Source organism: Pteropus alecto, unplaced genomic scaffold (genome assembly GCF_000325575.1).
Source record: "Pteropus alecto unplaced genomic scaffold, ASM32557v1 scaffold8, whole genome shotgun sequence".
NCBI lineage: Eukaryota > Metazoa > Chordata > Mammalia > Chiroptera > Pteropodidae > Pteropus > Pteropus alecto.
The window spans coordinates 22,065,151-22,081,764 of NW_006494609.1; the positions used below are offsets into that span (position 1 = coordinate 22,065,151).

Here is a 16,614-nt window from a genome sequence, read left to right on the forward strand (position 1 = left end):
TCCTGGTGGGTGGTGGAGGAAGCAGCCTGCCGCTGGCCCATGGCCCGCTGCCCCCTGATCCTTGGGCGCCGTCCTCCAGCTCTCAGGGGTCTTACCCTGACCGCCATTTTGACTGCGTTATTTGGCTTGATTCTGCTATGCCACCGAAAGAGCTGTCACTGAAATCACCAACGACCTCTGTCGGATTGTGGGCTCAGTGTCTCCACAAGGATTTCTCACCGGCACGTCAAACTCGATGTGCCCCAGATGAAGTTCCCACTTCCCCACCACCCATCGTTTCTCGTTCGGTGCCGCCCAGCCCAGTGCTGACCCACCGTTTCCCAGCTTCCACGCCAGACATTGACATAGATCCTTGCCATTTTCTCACTGGGGTCACCACGCCTCACCCGCACCTGGGCCACGCCGTCGTCTCTCATGCTCGTCTTCCTGACAAACACGCCCCCCTCTCCCCATTCCCGTGCCTCCTACCCTACCCAGGGCGCCGGTCTCCGTTCCTTGGACTCCCGTCCGCCCCCTCTCTTGCCCCCAGCAGCGCCCTCTTTACACATCTGCAAGAAATACCTTATGGAAACAAGAAACTCCTGTCTTGTATCAGCTAAGCAGGACTCTGGCTTGGATGAGGACACATCTGTCATCTCCAGCCTTCGTTGTACGGCTCTGAATGACCTACTCCCCACCTAGCTCTTCGCTGTCATCATTAGCACGCTCTTGACTTCCCATTCGCGGGGAGGCTCCGTTGTTTATCATCCTTCATTCAGACCATGCTCCACCTGCCTGGTGCATGAGCATCCTTGCGGTCCACGAGCCATCTACCTGGTCCGCGCAACATCTGGTCAGCGTCCATCCAGTCCACTCTTTCTGGGTTCTGTGCCCTGTCCGGCCCATGCTCCGTTTGTGTGGTCCCCATCCAGTCCTCCGCCTCCCCTCTGCGCCGCCCACTCATCTCCTCTCTCTGTGGCTTAGTCTCCTCATCCTTCATCTTTTATTCTAAACTTCTTCTGAGAAGCCTCACCTCCCCTATTGGTCAGATTTTCTTATTAAATGCTCCCTGCTCCTCACAACCCTTTGGCCTCTTTTAATTTTGAGAGCAATGCTCTGCAGTAATCATTTCCACGTGGCTCTCCCCTGCTAGGCTGGAAGCTGCAGGAGGGCAGACACCATGTTTTTATTCAGAGTTCTAGCTCCAGCGCCTCATGAGTAGCTAATAAACATGAGCTTCTTTCTATGACTCGCCACATGGAAACTGTGATTGGGCTTGGAGGCAAGGCGCAGGCAAGGTGCTGTGGGGGGTTCCGGGGATGCAAAGGCCTCAGGTGATGTCAGGGCTCGGGGAGCAGGGAAGAGGATGGGGGCGAAGGCTGAAGGCTGTTCCGAGGAGTTTGGTCTTTAACAAGTGCATCGTGAGCAGGAGGATGACACGCTCTGCACTGGGCGTCGAGACTTTGGAGGATAGCCATGCCCTCCCACCAGCGGGAACCTGCCCTTCCCCTTGCCTGGGACTCCAGCCGATCTCTCGGCTATGCGTCCCGTTCATATGGCGTGGTGGCATTGACAGTTGGGCTACGAGCGGGGGATGGAGAGACCCAAAGAGGGCCTCTTGGAGGAGGGGGGATGATGGGAGGGAGCTGCCAGGGCTCACTGACCGCCCGGTTCTATGGTTTGAGTGTATATAAGGGCGGTGCGGTGTATGGCGAGGACTGTCATAGCTTACATGAGCCTGGGTGGGTCGTCGTCCAGAGGTTGAGGGACCTCCTTTCACATATGAGCTCTGCCATAAGAGCTCCTAGTTCTGCCGTGCAGAGCAAACCACTGCCCTGTACTTTGATTAAGAGATGGCTGACCGCGTGATGGCCAAAGCATGGTCCATGTTGCGTGGTTCGCCTCGTCTCCATCTTTCCGAGTTGGCGTGGCCTTCCTGGCGGGGTGGCGGGGGGGCGGTGCGCGGGACGCTGCTTCAGGGTAGAGGCGCCTCTTCCCCATCAGCGCGAGCTCCTAGTTCTGCCGTGCCAGAGCAAACCACTGCCCTGTACTTTGATAAGAGATGGCTGACCGCGTGAATGGCCAAAGCATGGTCCATGTTGCGTGGTTCGCCTCGTCTCCATCTTTCCGAGTTGGCGTGGCCTTCCTGGCGGGGTGGCGGGGGGGCGGTGCGCGGGACGCTGCTTCAGGGTAGAGGCGCCTCTTCCCCATCAGCGCTGCTCCCCCACGCTTGAGGAGGGGGTTGTCTATGTTCACCACGTGCCTGCTTCCCATGCCAGTCAGGCCTCAGGAAGCTTTCTGGACGTGACACCAACTTCAGGGACAAGCCCTGGTTCTGGGGTCAGCACCACTCCATGGTTCCTGAAGAGATGGTAGACTATGGAACGTAGGCTTTGTGATTTTTGACCTATGTAACATGGTCCACTAACTCTCAGTATCCAATCCATCCTCGGAGGGCACCCCGGAGGTGTTGCCAACGTGAGGGAAGAGAACGCTGGGTTTAGCTCCGCGCGGCTCCGTGGTAAATCCCATTGCCTATGTTTGACGTCCGAACTGTGCGACAAGGCCTATTAACTGCATCCTCGGGGGGGCGGGGGGGTTCTGGGGGTGATGCAAGTTGCGGGCAAAGACTTCGGTTCCAGCCTCAGCCATGATACTCGAAGACGTGGTTTGCCCTGTGGCATATGCACAAGGAAAGATTTCTATGACACGGTCCGCCACTTCCCGGTAGCCTGGCCAGCTTTGGAGGGCCTCATGGAACTGATGTCACCTCCAGGGGAACCCGCCAGTCCAGCCTCGGTCACGCTGTGTGCTATTGAAGAGATATTTCCCTATGTTGAAGTCCGTTTGTTTGTACTAGTGTCCACCTCTGGTCCATATTAAGTTCAATCTCAGAGGGTTTCCCGGAGGCAGTGCCAAGATCGGGATGAGACGGAGGTCCTGGCCTCAGGGAGTCCATTGACCAAAAAGAGCGTCTACTTTGTTTACGCCGATGGCCTGGTGGTTACTGCGCAAATCCAGTCCAGCCTGAGAGGACCTCCTGGAAACGCCCCTGACTTTGAGGCCGAGACGGCCGTCAGTCTTTCCTGTGGCGTAATTTTGTATGCCCCAAACCAGAGCTCACACCCTGGGCTTCACAGGCCCCGAGACCATTTGCTTGGCCTGCTCGGTGTAACTAGACGGTGGTTCTTCCTGGCTGCACACAGGCCGTCTTATATTTCTCATTTTGCTCACCACCCCTCACACAGTTCTGTTAGCCACATACCATGCCCACCCCCCCGCTATGCCCACTCATCCATTCCCTCAGACCCAGCGTGGTGCCTGGCGCATAGTAGGCACTTAATCAGTATTTCTGGAATGATGAAATCCGTAACATCGTCCACTTCTGCTCAGTGGGACGTACAGCCTTGGAGGGCTTCCTGGAGGAGTTGCCAGCTTGGGGGATAAACCGCCAGTTCCAGCGTCAGCGTCAGCTCCCGACAGTGGAGACAAGACTCCTACCTGTGTGTGCTTGTCGCATGATGCATGTGTTGTGCTCGACCTGCCCTCTGATCTCCCCAGCTCTGGAAGGGTTTCTGGACGCGTCCTCAACCTCTGTCCTCGGCGTCCCTGTGTGGTACTTGGAGAGATAGTAGACCGTATAGCGTACGCTTTATCTGTGACGTATGTAACACGGTCCACTAACCCTCAGTATCAAATCCATCCTCGAGGCTCCTGGAAACGACGCCATCTTCAGGGAGGTGCCACTGGACCCAACGGCAGGCCTCTCCATGACACTCGAAGAGATGGCTTTCTGTGGGGCATGTTCTTTTCTGCATGACGCGAAATGACGTACTCTCGCCCTTCTTATACCAAGTTCTGCCTCGGGAAGTCTCGCCATCTCTGGGGAGGAGATCTTGCTTCTTTCTGGGATCGGTGCTGCTCTGTGGCATTCAAGGACATGGTTGACTACACAGCTCTTGTCTAGTATCCACCATGACCTGCTTCTTCTCAGCATCAAATGCAGCCTTGAAGAGGTCCCCAGAGGCAGCTTCGTGGACGTGAGCCTTCTTCCGGTCATCACTGCCTTCGTGCGGTACTTGAAGAAATGGTTTACCGTCCCACATACATTTTGAGTATGTATGTGGGACGGTAAACCGCTTCTTGGTATCCAGCCCAGCCATCCAAACCACGCTGGAGAGAGCCCGAAGCAGAGAAGCGACACCGGCCTCGGCACTCCTTCTCCATGGTACTTGGCAGAATGGTAGACTGTTTGATGTGTGCTTAATCTGTTAATGCTTGCGACACAGTCTTCTCCTCAGTGTCAAACGCAGCCTCCGAGGGCTTCCTTAGGACAATGGCAACCTCTAGGAAGGTGTCCCGCTTCCACGTTGGCACGTCGCCCCTTGAAGAAACGGTGGTCAGTGTCGCCACGTTTACGAAGGAGAGATGTCACACGTTCTGCCTCTTGTCAGCCTCCAAGCCGTCCTCAGATGGCTTCAGGACCAAGTGCCCACGCAGAGGCAGATCTGGGTGTGCGTGAGATGAGGCCACTCCAGGTACTGAAGACACTGACTCGTTGTTTTCATTGACGATGCGTGTACAGTCTATCTTTTTTCCATATCGAGTCTAGTCATCTCGGGAAGATGCCCTGGGTCTGGACTCGACCTTGACCCAACGCGAAGGTCTGACTGGCCCCGCACGTACGCTTACAGACGAAACATGTTGCGTGGCCCCCTTCCTCCCCACCTCCAGCCAGCCTCGGAGGACTTACCGAAGATGCCGCCGGCCTCAGAGTCAAGTCGGAGCACGGTTCTGACGTCGGCACCAACCTCACGGTACCTGGAGAGGGTTGGACCGCACTGCATGTATCTTATTAACAGCGTATGTGACATGGTCCGCTTCTTTCCCGTATCAGATTCAGCTGTGAATGAAGGTCTCCAGGGAGGTCACGTCAGCCTCCGGAGACGAGGTACCGGTTCTGGCACCAGTACCGCTTTGGGGTACTTAGTAGAAGTCGACCATGCTTCATATGTTTTACTTACAACGCATGCTCCCTGGGCCACCTTTTCATAACAGCAAACGCACCCGGGGGGCCGCTGTAGGCGATACTAAGTCTCAGGCATTGCGTCCGTTCTGGCGTCATCTCCACTCTGGGTCCTCCAGGGGTTTCTCTGTGCTGCGTCCACTGCATCTCTAGCAGCCTTTGCATGGTGGCCTCTTCTCAATACTGCATCTAGCCTCAGAGGGCTTCCTGAAGGTGATGCTAACGAGAGGAAAGAGACGCCGGTTCCGACGTCAGCCCCCTCCACGGTACCTGAAAAGATGGTTGACCATAGGACATGCGCTATCTCTGTGTCGTATGTAATATGGTCCACGTCTTCTCAATATCAAATTCAGTCGCAGAGGGCTTCCCAGAGGCAAAGCCACCTTCGCGGGAGACACGCTGGTCTGGCTTCAGCACCACTCCGCAGTATGTGGGGAGGTGGTAGACCAGAGAGCACACGTCCCGTTGACGATGTATGTAACGTGGTTCACTAACTCTCAGCATCGGTCACCTTTAAGGGGACTTCCCTGGAGGCCATGCCAACTTGAGAGCAGGGCCTGTGCGACAGGCGCTATCTGGCGGTGGTCACCAGGTGACTGGCTGGAAACCACGTGCTTTCTTTATGACACTGGCCGTTTTGGTCCCCCAACCAATACTTAGCACCCGATCTTGGCCTTACACGGCATTTCCGGAGGTGGTAGTGGCATCGGACGTGGGTTCGTGGTCGTTGTCACGTTTGCTGATTGCCGATCATTTGTGGGGCACATTGCTAGGGCTTCCTGGAGGTGATGCCAAATTAAGGGAAGAGAGTCAGGGTGAGCATCACTTCACGGTATTTGGAGATGCGGTTGACCGTGGTGTGTACGCTTTATTTATGACGTAGGACACATGGTCTGCTTCTTCTCGATATCACATCTCGCCTCGGAAGACTTCCAGCAGGCGCTGTCAGCTTTGAGGAAGAGCCACTGTCCTCGTATCAGTACTGCTGCTGCTTGGTACTTGGAGAGAGGTGGTCCGTGGCGCGTTCGCTTTATTTATGGCGCACATTACACGGTCGACCTCTTTGCGGTATCTAATCCCGCCTCGCAAGCTTTCCTGGAGCTAACACCGGCCGCGGGGTGGGGACCTAGCTCTGCTCTCGGTGCACCTCAGCGGGGGTCGCGATGTGTTTGTCTCGTGGGAGGATGACTCACGTGTAGCAGCCTTCTCAGCGAAACCACTCTGGCGTGGCGGCTTCGAGTGCAGGGGTAACTTGTGGACGAGGAGAGTGGCATCAGCACGTGCCTGGATACATGAGATGGTTGACCAGAGAGCACACGCTTTATTCGTGCCGTTTGTGACCTGGTCCACTAACCCTCAGTATCTAATTCCCCCCTTGGAGATCTTCCGGAAGAAGTGCCAGCTTTGGGGAAGGAGACAGGAAACCCGGGCCAGCCGTGCTCAGCTGGACTGGAAGAAGGAGCATCTGCAAGGCGTTCGCTGCACTTGTGCCAGATGTGACAAACTTGAACTTATTTGCAGTAGGATCTCTTTCCTTGGAGGGCTTCCCAGGTGCGAGGCCACCCAAGTTCGTGGGAAGGGGCATGCTGTCTGCACCACCCCAAAGTACTCGAGTGGTCAGCTGACCAGAGTGCGTGCACTGTTTTTACGACACAGGTCGCTGGGCCATCGCACCTCAGTACCTAGGGAGTCCCGGGGAGGGCCTTTGGGGTAGCCAGCCTTTACTTGGGCCATCTGTGTCTCTCTATGGCAATTGAGAAAAGTTTGTCCTGATGGGCTTAACCATAAGTGTGACAGCTCTTGTGACCAGGCTTCTGTCGTATCACCACCCTCTGTCCTTGATGCTGACTTCGGGACGTGCAGGCGGCCATTGGGGTCTGCTCCACTGGGTACTTGGATGGATGGTTGATGGACAGCATGCGTGCAACTAACAGCTTATGCCAGCGAAGCGACTAATGCACAGTATCCGTTTCCATGTTAACGGGATGTCTAGGACTAGGGCTGAGTGGCGAATCTAGGGGAGAATCCGTGGTGGTCTTGCAGTGTTAATTCGTGGTACCTGAAGAGAGGTTTTCTGGGTTTCTGTTTCTTTAATGAGGATGAAACACACCTGGTTAACCTCTTTTCCAGTATCAGATCCCATCTTGGAGGCCCTCTGGTCCAGGTCCCAGCTTCAGGGAAGGGTGTCACTGTTACTGTCAGCTCCCATCCAGTGGACAGAAGTGAGTGGTTGACCACAGGGCCTATGCCTTAGGTGTATGACTAACGTCACCTGTTCTACTAACGTCAGTGTCCAGCCCATATTAACAGGACATCCAGGACTGAATGTCAAGTCTGGGGAAGAATTAGTGGTATTCATGTCCGTGTTAATCGGTGGTACCTGGAGGGAGGTTTTCTAGGTGTGTTTCTTTAACGAGGACGAAACACACCTAGTTAACCCCTTTTCCAGTATCGGATCCCCTCTTGGAGGCCCTGTGGTCCAGACCCCAGCTTCAGGGAAGGGGGACCGTGGCTATGAATAAATGGCTGACCACAAAGCCCATCTCAGTTCTGGCCTTTATCGCCTATTCTATTAACCTTCACTCTCTGATCCATTCTTAGGAGGACTTCCCAAGCCGTTGCCCACCTGGAGGAAGATGGCAGTCCCACGACAGCTCTGTGCCGGACTGTGCAGGTAGGTTACCTGTAGCTGCATTTTTTTCTTGCTTCTGATAAATGACACACGGCCAGCCTAGTTCAGTATCTAGCCTCACTTTGGAAAGATGGATGGTCTTTGCCACCATCAGTGATGGGCGTGGAGGTCATGCCCTGGACAGACAGCATTGGTGGCCTCGAACACTGCCCATCAGCTTCTAGTTTATTCTGAAAGGATGTTCTGGACGTCATGACATCTTTGGGAAGAAACGCTAGTTCTGAGATCCAGATGAGACATTGGGGGTCCCTGGAATTGGTCGGACCTCTTTATTTCTAACCAGAATTCTGGAGTCGATTTATTTGAAGTCTGAAGGAATGCTTGATGTTCCACAAAGTTAGGGGAAAGGCTTTGTCATCGACCCTGGGCAAGGAGCAGTGAGCACATAGCTGACTGTAGGCCACGTGCTTTACGCCTGGTCCACTCTCCCACCCATTCTTAGGAGGTGGTGCCGATGTCAGGGAGGAGGCTGTGTTGCCATCGATGGTCCCTCTCTCTGGCCCTCGAAGACAGCTGTCCTTAGGCATGTTCGTTTCTTTTACAACAAATCATTCCTGCCGACTCCTGCAGTATCAAAAACTGGCTGGGAACACTTCCTGCACGACAGAACTTGTCACCCCCATCCAGGGTGAGTGAGCCAAGAGGTATGCTTCCTCGCTCTCTCGCTCTGCATGTCATGTCTGACCCTAACGCTCCTGCCATTCCTTTTCAGGAGGACTTTGTGGAGGTGACGCCGAGCTCCGGGAAAGGAAGCGGCTCCTGGCCAGCTCTAAAGCCAAGGCACAGAGGTAGGATACAGATGTACATCTGTTTTGATGGCAGTAGGCCATGACTCTGGGCTCTTTTGTATGGCGTTTAGAAAGCGGCATTGAGTCCTCAAAAAGGGCCAGGTTTTCCCACTCCATCCCCACTTTGATGAGAGCCAGACCAGGTGCGGTGGCATGGACGCCTGGCATAGCCTGCCTTTCGTATCAGCTGAGGCCCAAACATCGTTCCTTCTACTTGAAAAGAGCCTTGAGAGCAAGGGCGAGAAAGACAAGGAAACGGGACCGTGGCAAGTGCGCCACTGCCTCTGTCGTCTCCAGGGCAGGTGGCCGCTGGGTTCTGGCAGACTGGGCGCTCTGGTGGTTAAGCAGGAGTCAGAGGAGAGACTGCAAGGGTGTAGGGACGCAGCATACGCAGCGATTCTTTGTCCTCTGCCCTAGCGGCCAGCTCGGGAGAGCGGGGAGGGCGCAAATGCGTAACTCTGTAAGAGGAAACCTGGAACTTTCTTCCCCTTGATTTTGGGTTCCTATCTTCCCAGTGCTGTCAGGGTTGACCGATCATTCTACTGAAATGAAAAAACGTCTGTGGATAGCAACATTTCCCCCACAACGAAAAAACTGTGATTAAAGGTATTTTATAGCAAAACAGAGAAGCCGACTCAGAGCTGGTACAAACATTTGGCGAACTGACTTCAGGATATTTGTTTTTATTCCGTCGTGGCATTCACTTTACTTACAACTAACCCGGTCCCCGACATCTGTTTTTAGAACCACACTGTGCCTGGAAGATTGTCTGGGCTCCCAGACACTTCCACGCAGGGGCTGGGTGTCAGCCACGGCAGACCACGTCACCTGCCTCCTGACCACAAAATGTCCCACTTACTCGCTGACTCATACCTGACACACTGACCTTGAGATACAAACCATTGCTGGGGGCTTTTCCAGAAGGAAACTGGTTCCACCATCAGGAAAACTATGATACCTGGAGAGAGGTTGCACATAAATGCTCTCTGTGTTGGTAGAAGATATTTCATGGGTGGCCTGCATCCAGTCAGTACCAAGTCTTAAAGGATATGTTGGCCGACCCCCAGAAAGCACTGCGGGAGGTCTACCCAGGGCAGTGTAGACTCAGGAAAACCTGGAGCTGACTACACCATTTGTGAAAATTCGGCAGTTTTATTTTTGGTTTTTATGTTATTTTTACTTGTTTTTGATCAGTGCTGACCTTCGATACTCGAAGGAGAGGTTGTCCGTGTTGTATTCTCTTTATTTATGATGAAACATACATGGGAAACCTCTTTTTTAGTATCAAATCCCACCCTGGAGGCACTTCCTGTTCCCAATGTGGCCTTCAGGGAAGGGACGTTGCCAGCTTTGAGTAGATGCAAGGAAGGCAGACTCTGTGACATATGTCACGGTGCAGGGATCAGGGTAGTGTGTGGTCCTGAGGACCCAGGCCTCCCATGGATGGGAAGCCGGGTTGGGAAGGCCTCGTGTCCCTGTGGTGAAGGGAGGCTACTCACGGGTGTTGATTTACTTATGACTCCTTGTGGGTGGTGGCTCTTCGTTGTGAGGTCCTGCTCGGATGGCTTTCTGGACAAGCAGCAGTGTCACTGAAGGGACAGTAGTACCAGCCACTTTCCAGGGTAGTTGAGGGGATGGTAGACTGGTGACATGCACTTCATTTGTGATGTAGGTCACCCGTTTGACTATCCATCAGCACCCAATCCATCTGTGGGATGACATCTTGACACACATGACAACTTTGGAAAAGATGGAGGAAGATTTGGGGCCAGTATGAATCTACACTATTTAAAGAAAGGTTGCCCTTTGGGGGGCACCCCTCCTGCATTTTTTAAATAAACATAAACAATCATCAGGATAAGATATTTTAGTGTCAGATCCTGCCCAGGAAGCTGGAAAGTGTCAGGGAAGAGGCCTTGGTACCAGTGTCCCCGCCAAGGAAAAAGTCCACCCCCACAGCACGGCCAGTTCAGGGGTCCATTCTATCCTCCAGAGGGTTTAGGGGTATGTGTGTGTTGGGGTGGAGCATCTTTTGTTGCGACATCACTATATTCTGTGCTATCTCCCCTGTTTGATGAGAGGCTGATGATGAATGTCACGTGGCCCATCTCTTTTCAGTAGTAAATATCACTCCGGAGGATTTTCTGGATATGAAATGGGCCATTGGGAGGTATGTGTGTGTTGGGGTGGAGCATCTTTTGTTGTGACATCACTATATCCTGTGCTATCTCCCGTTTGATGAGAGGCTGATGATGAATGTCACATGGCCCATCTCTTTTCAGTAGTAAATATCGCTCCGGAGGATTTTCTGGATATGAAATGGGCCATTGGTGTCTGCAGCACTATCAGTGAGTGGATGGATGGGGGACTGAGGACGTCACAATGTGGTTTTGATGTGCCCCTTCTGGGTCATTGCTACCTAGGATCCAGCCTCTCCCTAGATGGATTTTAAGTCCATGATCATTACTTGGGGAAAGAGGCTTTGTCGTCATCTCTGTGTCTATTGTCCAGCTTTGCTTGACTTATGAATTAAAGACTCAAATAGATTGGATGCTTTTCAGTGTCAGATCCTGCCTGAGACGTATTCCGGATGTGACACCAACTTTAGAGAAGGGACGTTGGAGCCATTGTCAGTGAAGGTATGTTCCTCCTGAGAGCACGTGTTCTGTTTAGTGTGTGTGTCTGCTGGTCCGCTGATCTCAGATAGCCCTTCTATACCCAGGACGACTTCTGGGGATGAAGCCTACTTTGGGGGGTGAAGGTAGGACTCAACCTGTCACCCTCCTCTTGGGCTGGCTGGCTGGCACATTGTTCTCATGGCGATGGCAGAGGCACAAGAAAGTAAGTGGAAACCCAGGGGTACTTAAGAGTGAAACTTAGAACTGGCACATTTCTGCCCACTTACCTTTGGCCAAAGAAAAATCACATGGCCAAGGCCAAGGGGTGGGATGGATACTCCATCTGTGAGGAGGTCATGGTGAGGGTGTGGGTGTGGGGATGGGTGAAGATGTGGAGCCACTGGGTCAGTCGTCCGCATGGGCCACTGGGAACGTGGCTTTCATTCATCATTCATTCATAACTCATCAACCTGTACTGTCCTTTCTGCCACGGGAACACTTCGCGGAGCTGAGGCAGGCCAGCAGAGGTGACACAGTCAGGGCCCAAGGCCATTCTGTTTCATTCGAGGCGGCGTTGTCCATGAGCCACCTTCTGTGTTTCTGACAAACATTAAACCTTTCTCTGGTCCCCATTGCTTGAAGGCTTGTTGCCCCGAGCCCTGGTAGGACCCATTTGCTCTCAGGAAGTCCGCCGGAAGTGATGCCCGCCTCGGAGAAGCAGCGCCGCCCAGCGGTTCTGACGTGCGGTACTTAGTGAGAAGTTGCCCGTGTCTTTTTCGCTTTATTTGTGACGAAACATTCGCGGTGCACTTCTTTTTCAGTATCCAATGCTGCCTTGAAGACTTCTTAGTTCGGGGGCCGATTTCAGGGAGGGCACGTTGGCACTTGTAGATTTCGGTCAAGATTTTTGCTAAATCCTTTCTCTCTGCCTCAGTTTCCCCCGATTTCTTTCATGAACGCTCCCTTCTTCCCGCCGTGTGGCTTGGGTTGGATTTAAAACCCCGCCCCTACACGCGCGCATGCGCACGCACGCATTCGCGCACGCACGCATTCACGCACTAGCCCAAGGTTGAGTGACCCCTTTATCCCCACCCCCTCTTGCTGCTGTGATTGGTTCAAAGGTGGGCCTCTAACTCCCCTGAGCCAATGAAATCCAAGGAGTCGTTTGCTGAGGCTTCTGGGAAAGGAAGTATTTCTTCCACTTAGGCGAGCGCAGTCAGAGTTCCCTCTATGTTCCCGCAGCCACGTGGCCTGATAGCGTGAGCTCTGATGCTTCCGCAGATTGGGAGGAGCAAGCCTGGGCGCCTGCACGAGGGAGCTGTGCAGACCCAGAGAGGGAGGCTGTACCATGCTGGGGAGTCAGGAGAGGACCCAGATCTAGCGGACGTTGTTTGAACCCCCGATCAAACCCTGCTTGAAGCTTGCCCTGTCTTTGCACTTTTCAGTTGTGCTAGCCTATCAGTTATATAAAGCCTGTAAAGCACTTTATTGTTCAAGCCAGTTTGAGTTGCATTCTGTGTTACTTGGAATATAAACAGATGACACCACAGCACAGTGGTGATTGGAAAACCTGCATTTTTTTTTTTTTCAGTGATGTGTGTCTCTCCTGTGAGCTGTCCTCGATGTACTATGTAAGGTGTCCTTGGCAAAAAATGACTTTTTCTGGTGTTCTTACTTTGTGTGTACTTCAAAAGTATTGTCCTGGCAGTCTAATCTATAAATGACAAGTCGTGCATTATTAATGTGTTTTGTGTCCAGGGAAGGGCCGTTGGCGTGGGCCCCTCTCCCAGAGACCTGAAGGATGGTGGACTCCAGAGCATGTCCACTGACCCATTCACATGGAGTCCCTCTCTCCCTGGGAGGGCTTCCTGGAAGTGGTGCTGACTTGAGGGAAGATAGCATTTCTTTGTCCCTGCTGTTCTTTGGCGTTCTGTGATGGGTTTGCTGATTTGTCACAAGTCATGCTGAACTGCTGGTGTTTTAGAATCAAATTGTGCCTCAAAGGAACCAGGAGCACCATTAAGGAGGGACACAGGAGTCAGGACCGTGCAAGACACACAAATGGGTTCGCAGTGAGCTGATCCTGTGTCGGTGGCTTGTTACACCTAATTCGATATCCTTGGTTTCCCACCTGTCAAGAAGGAGCCTTACTGGAACCACTGACTCATGGAGGAGACTTCATTTCAGGGTCTGGGACCGCCCCCTTTTCCCCAAAATGACGCTCTCAACGAGCAATTTGTGGAGTTGATACTAAACATTGCGGAGCCCGTCAGCCTTGATTATTGAATTCTGCCCAAGAAGACTTCCTGGGATCCCGAAGCAGAGGGGATCTGGGATTGCTTTGCTTTATCCACAATGACGCCCGCACAATGCCCCTGGGCTTAGGCTCAGCCTGGTCTGCAAGGGCTCCCCAGATGTGTGGCCCTGCTGGAAAGGGTAAGCGTGTAACCCATCACTTTCGGGCACACGTTCGGTGGGCATTTTGGCCCTGCCGCCACGCCTAACCCTCCGTGTCTCTTCACACCCAGGTACACTGCCGGAGGTGAGCCGAGGCAGACGATGTCCTTCAGAGCCGACCTCTGGTACCTGAAAAGAAGTTGCCCATGTTATTTTCGCTTGATATGTGACGAAACAAACATGGTGCACTTCTTTTTCGGTATCGCATATCACCTTGAAGAGCTCCCTGGCCCCGGTGGAACCTTGGGTAAGGGGTTTTGGTGTCACTGCCTCTCTTGGTATGTATATGGAGGATTCACCCCTTGTCCACTGTGTGTTGGCGGGTTCAGGGACACTCAGTGTCCGGCCATCCTCAGTCCCACGCAGGTACAGTTGATGAGGCCTCGGTCGCATGCCAGCTCCCCACTGCACCATGTTTCTGGGTTCCCTGGTGAAGAATGTCCCCAGCACTTGAAAGGAGCTCAGATGAGAGCAGCCAAAAACAATAATACAGCTAAACAGTACCTGTAACAACAACCCAAACCAAGCAGTCAGTGAAAGCTGTCCCCCGCATCCCTCCAGAGATGGATTTGGGTGCTTGCCAGGTGTGCATTTTAACTGTGACACCTCGCCTGGTGGACTGTCACCCAACCATCCACAGTAGAATTGTTTGGGGACACCGGCTGTGGTGGGAGGCAGTGGTCGCCGTGGGTCTGGGAGGGAGGTTTTCCCAGAGCGGTCATTTCAGTGGGACTGACCCTCCCCAGCCTGATGTCTTCCAGGTTCGTCCTGCCTCAGAGGGATGTGCTCCTCGATGCCATCAACACAGAAGTGACGTTGGTTTCGCCCCCACATCGGGATCAGCGAATGACTGTGAGTGCAGAAGGTGCCTCATGAAAGACGCCGCCATCCGTGTCTCAGCCTCCACGTTCAGTCCATGCCGAGGCCGTCCTCCTGGAGGAGCTGCCGCGGGCACCCGTGGGTGGTTCTGCTCTGTGCTCCTGGAAGAGAGGTTTTCCCAGGTGAATTCATTTTGTTTGTGACAGATCGTTCTTGGCCAATCTCTTTTCAGCATCAAATCCGACTTAGAGGGCAGGTCTCTTGAGCTGAGACTCTTGTGACATCAGCACTCTCTGGGGTAAGTGACGAGTCGTTGTCCAGAGTGTGCAAGTGGCAGTCACGGTTTCCTGGATGTCCACCAACCCTTGACATCTCTCTTCCCCAGGAGGCGTTCCTGGGGCTGCGTCGGCCAGGACAGGAGGCTGCGGGGTTACGCTTGGAGCTGCACTTCAGCGCTAGACAGGAGACTCTCCGTGTTTCTTTGCTTTAGTTCTGATGGAAAATCCGGGTGCCCTCCTGTTGGAGTATCATGTCCCATCACCGAAGCCCAGCACCAACTTCCGGGAAGAGATGCTGATAGCGGCCCCTCTTGTGGCACTTGGGCCTCGCTGGCCACACAGGTGGCCGCATCGTGGTTGGCTCCTGCTCTTCCCATCCTCTAGGGCCTGTCCTCCCTTCAGAGATCTCCCCAGAGGCCAAAGCACCTTTGGAGAGAAGCAGCTGTCTTCACATCATGTCCATCCGCAGTCTGTCAAGAAAGCGTGGCCAGGACGTGGCACCACAGTTAACCTGTCTCACTAAGTAACACCCTTGCAGATGACAGGGTGCCAGCCGCAGGAGAGGCACAACTGTGGGAGCACCTCCCAGGATTTCTGAGCTGCAGAGAGAAAGCAGGCTGCGTGTTCTGTGTAGGACATGTGCCACCCGACCCATGGACCCTCAGAAAACCTCTCCAGCCCAGAGGACCTCCTGGAAGGGACTCTGATTTTGAGTCACCTGTGTAAAGACCAGTTGTTCCCTGATGTCTTCGTTTTAGGCCTGAGGAAACATGAGAGGTACAGTTCTCTTTCAGAAGCGAACCCCATCGGAGGGCTCCTGAACCGTGCCGGTAAGCTCAGGGAGTACCACTGTCCCCCGCACCACCCAGGTGCGTCCCAGGCAGGCCCAGAGGGAGCGCGATGTCTTCAATGGCATCTGTTCTCCACGTTACACCTTCACCTTCGATTTCCTTTGCAGAAGGACGCCCCGCAGCCGGAGGAGCCGCCGGGTCGCAGAAGCTGGTCTGAGATGTTCGAAAGGAGGTTGTCCGTGATGTATTTGCTTTGTTTATGGCAGATATTGCACGGTTGATCTCTTTTCATCATCAAATGCCTTCTCGAAGGATGCGCTGCACGCGGTGTCAGGGTCAGGAGCGGGAGGGAATGGTAGCCTCTAAAGGTGTGGGAACAGATGGTTAACCAGATGGCAAGTGTTGTGTTTTATTTTTCTATTCTGAGAATTAATAATTTACTTAATGCATCACCATATAATTTTGTTTTTAAGGTAAATCTGTAAATGTGAAAAATTAAGTTCTGTGAAACCAAAAAATGACAAAGAAATGTGAACAAAAACATGTTTAATACGGTTTTCAGATTTTTAGAAGAATCTAGAAATATACACTAAATCGCTTCCTTGGTGTTCCAAAGTTTAACCCATTTCCCGTTTAGAAAGAAAAAAGGGCAGCTCGCTGCCAGTGTTAATTTAGCATCACACGTAGGAATGTATGTTTTGTAGGATTGAACATTTTCGGCGATCGAGAATTACTATATTTTGTAAATAGTAGTACTACTATTAAAAACAGAACACTAGAAATGGAATGATGTCGTTCGATTCCAAAGACTATCGATATACTAGAGCGATGCAAAAATAATAACAAAAGCGAGCTGTTTCGTGGCAGACTTTGGGGGTGAGGTTAGGGCTGTAATCCGCGAGTCATCTCGGGGTAAACGCTGCAGCCGCAAGCGCCGCTGCCCGCGAGGGTTGGGCGAGTGTTCTCGGGGCAAACGGGAAATGAGTTAACCTCTGAAAGAACAGATAAGACAAAGATGTACGCTGAAAAAATTAAAATGACAGATGCTGGACGATCATGGGAATTTTTATGAACATGTCGCAGGCGTATGATGTTTTTGTACATAACTTATTTTAATGTGACTTTGTTTTAATCACTTTTTTTTTTGAAGGGAAAATACCAATTTG

The 16,614-nt window shown here is 52.8% G+C and overlaps 1 protein-coding gene and 1 long non-coding RNA gene across 14 annotated transcripts in view; both read left to right on the plus strand.

Annotated features, from left to right (window-relative positions):
• The window catches only part of LOC112473686, a 30,740-nt gene extending 18,608 nt beyond the window's left edge, over positions 1–12,132 (plus strand). Inside the window, exons 1-6 of one of the 13 annotated variants that reach the window (XR_003044136.1) lie at positions 2,610–4,796; positions 7,607–7,679; positions 8,410–8,485; positions 10,768–10,833; positions 11,047–11,124; positions 11,208–12,132. Coding sequence is in view for 3 of the 13 variants with exons in the window: in XM_025042148.1 (XP_024897916.1) it covers positions 4,681–4,796; positions 7,607–7,679; positions 8,410–8,485; positions 9,001–9,089 (354 nt within the window). In the remaining 10 variants the exon portion in view is untranslated. Of the gene's footprint in view, positions 1–2,609; positions 4,797–7,606; positions 7,680–8,139; positions 8,326–8,409; positions 10,563–10,767 lie in introns of those variants that run through there. The other 12 variants (XR_003044140.1, XR_003044144.1, XR_003044145.1 and 9 more) reach the window with 12 other exon arrangements.
• A 37-nt stretch (positions 12,133–12,169) lies between these two features.
• On the plus strand, positions 12,170–16,608 carry LOC112473639. Its single transcript, XR_003044076.1, has 3 exons — positions 12,170–13,539; positions 13,632–14,677; positions 14,765–16,608. It is a non-coding gene; the product is annotated as an uncharacterized LOC112473639 (long non-coding RNA).
• The last annotated feature ends 6 nt before the right edge of the window (positions 16,609–16,614 follow it).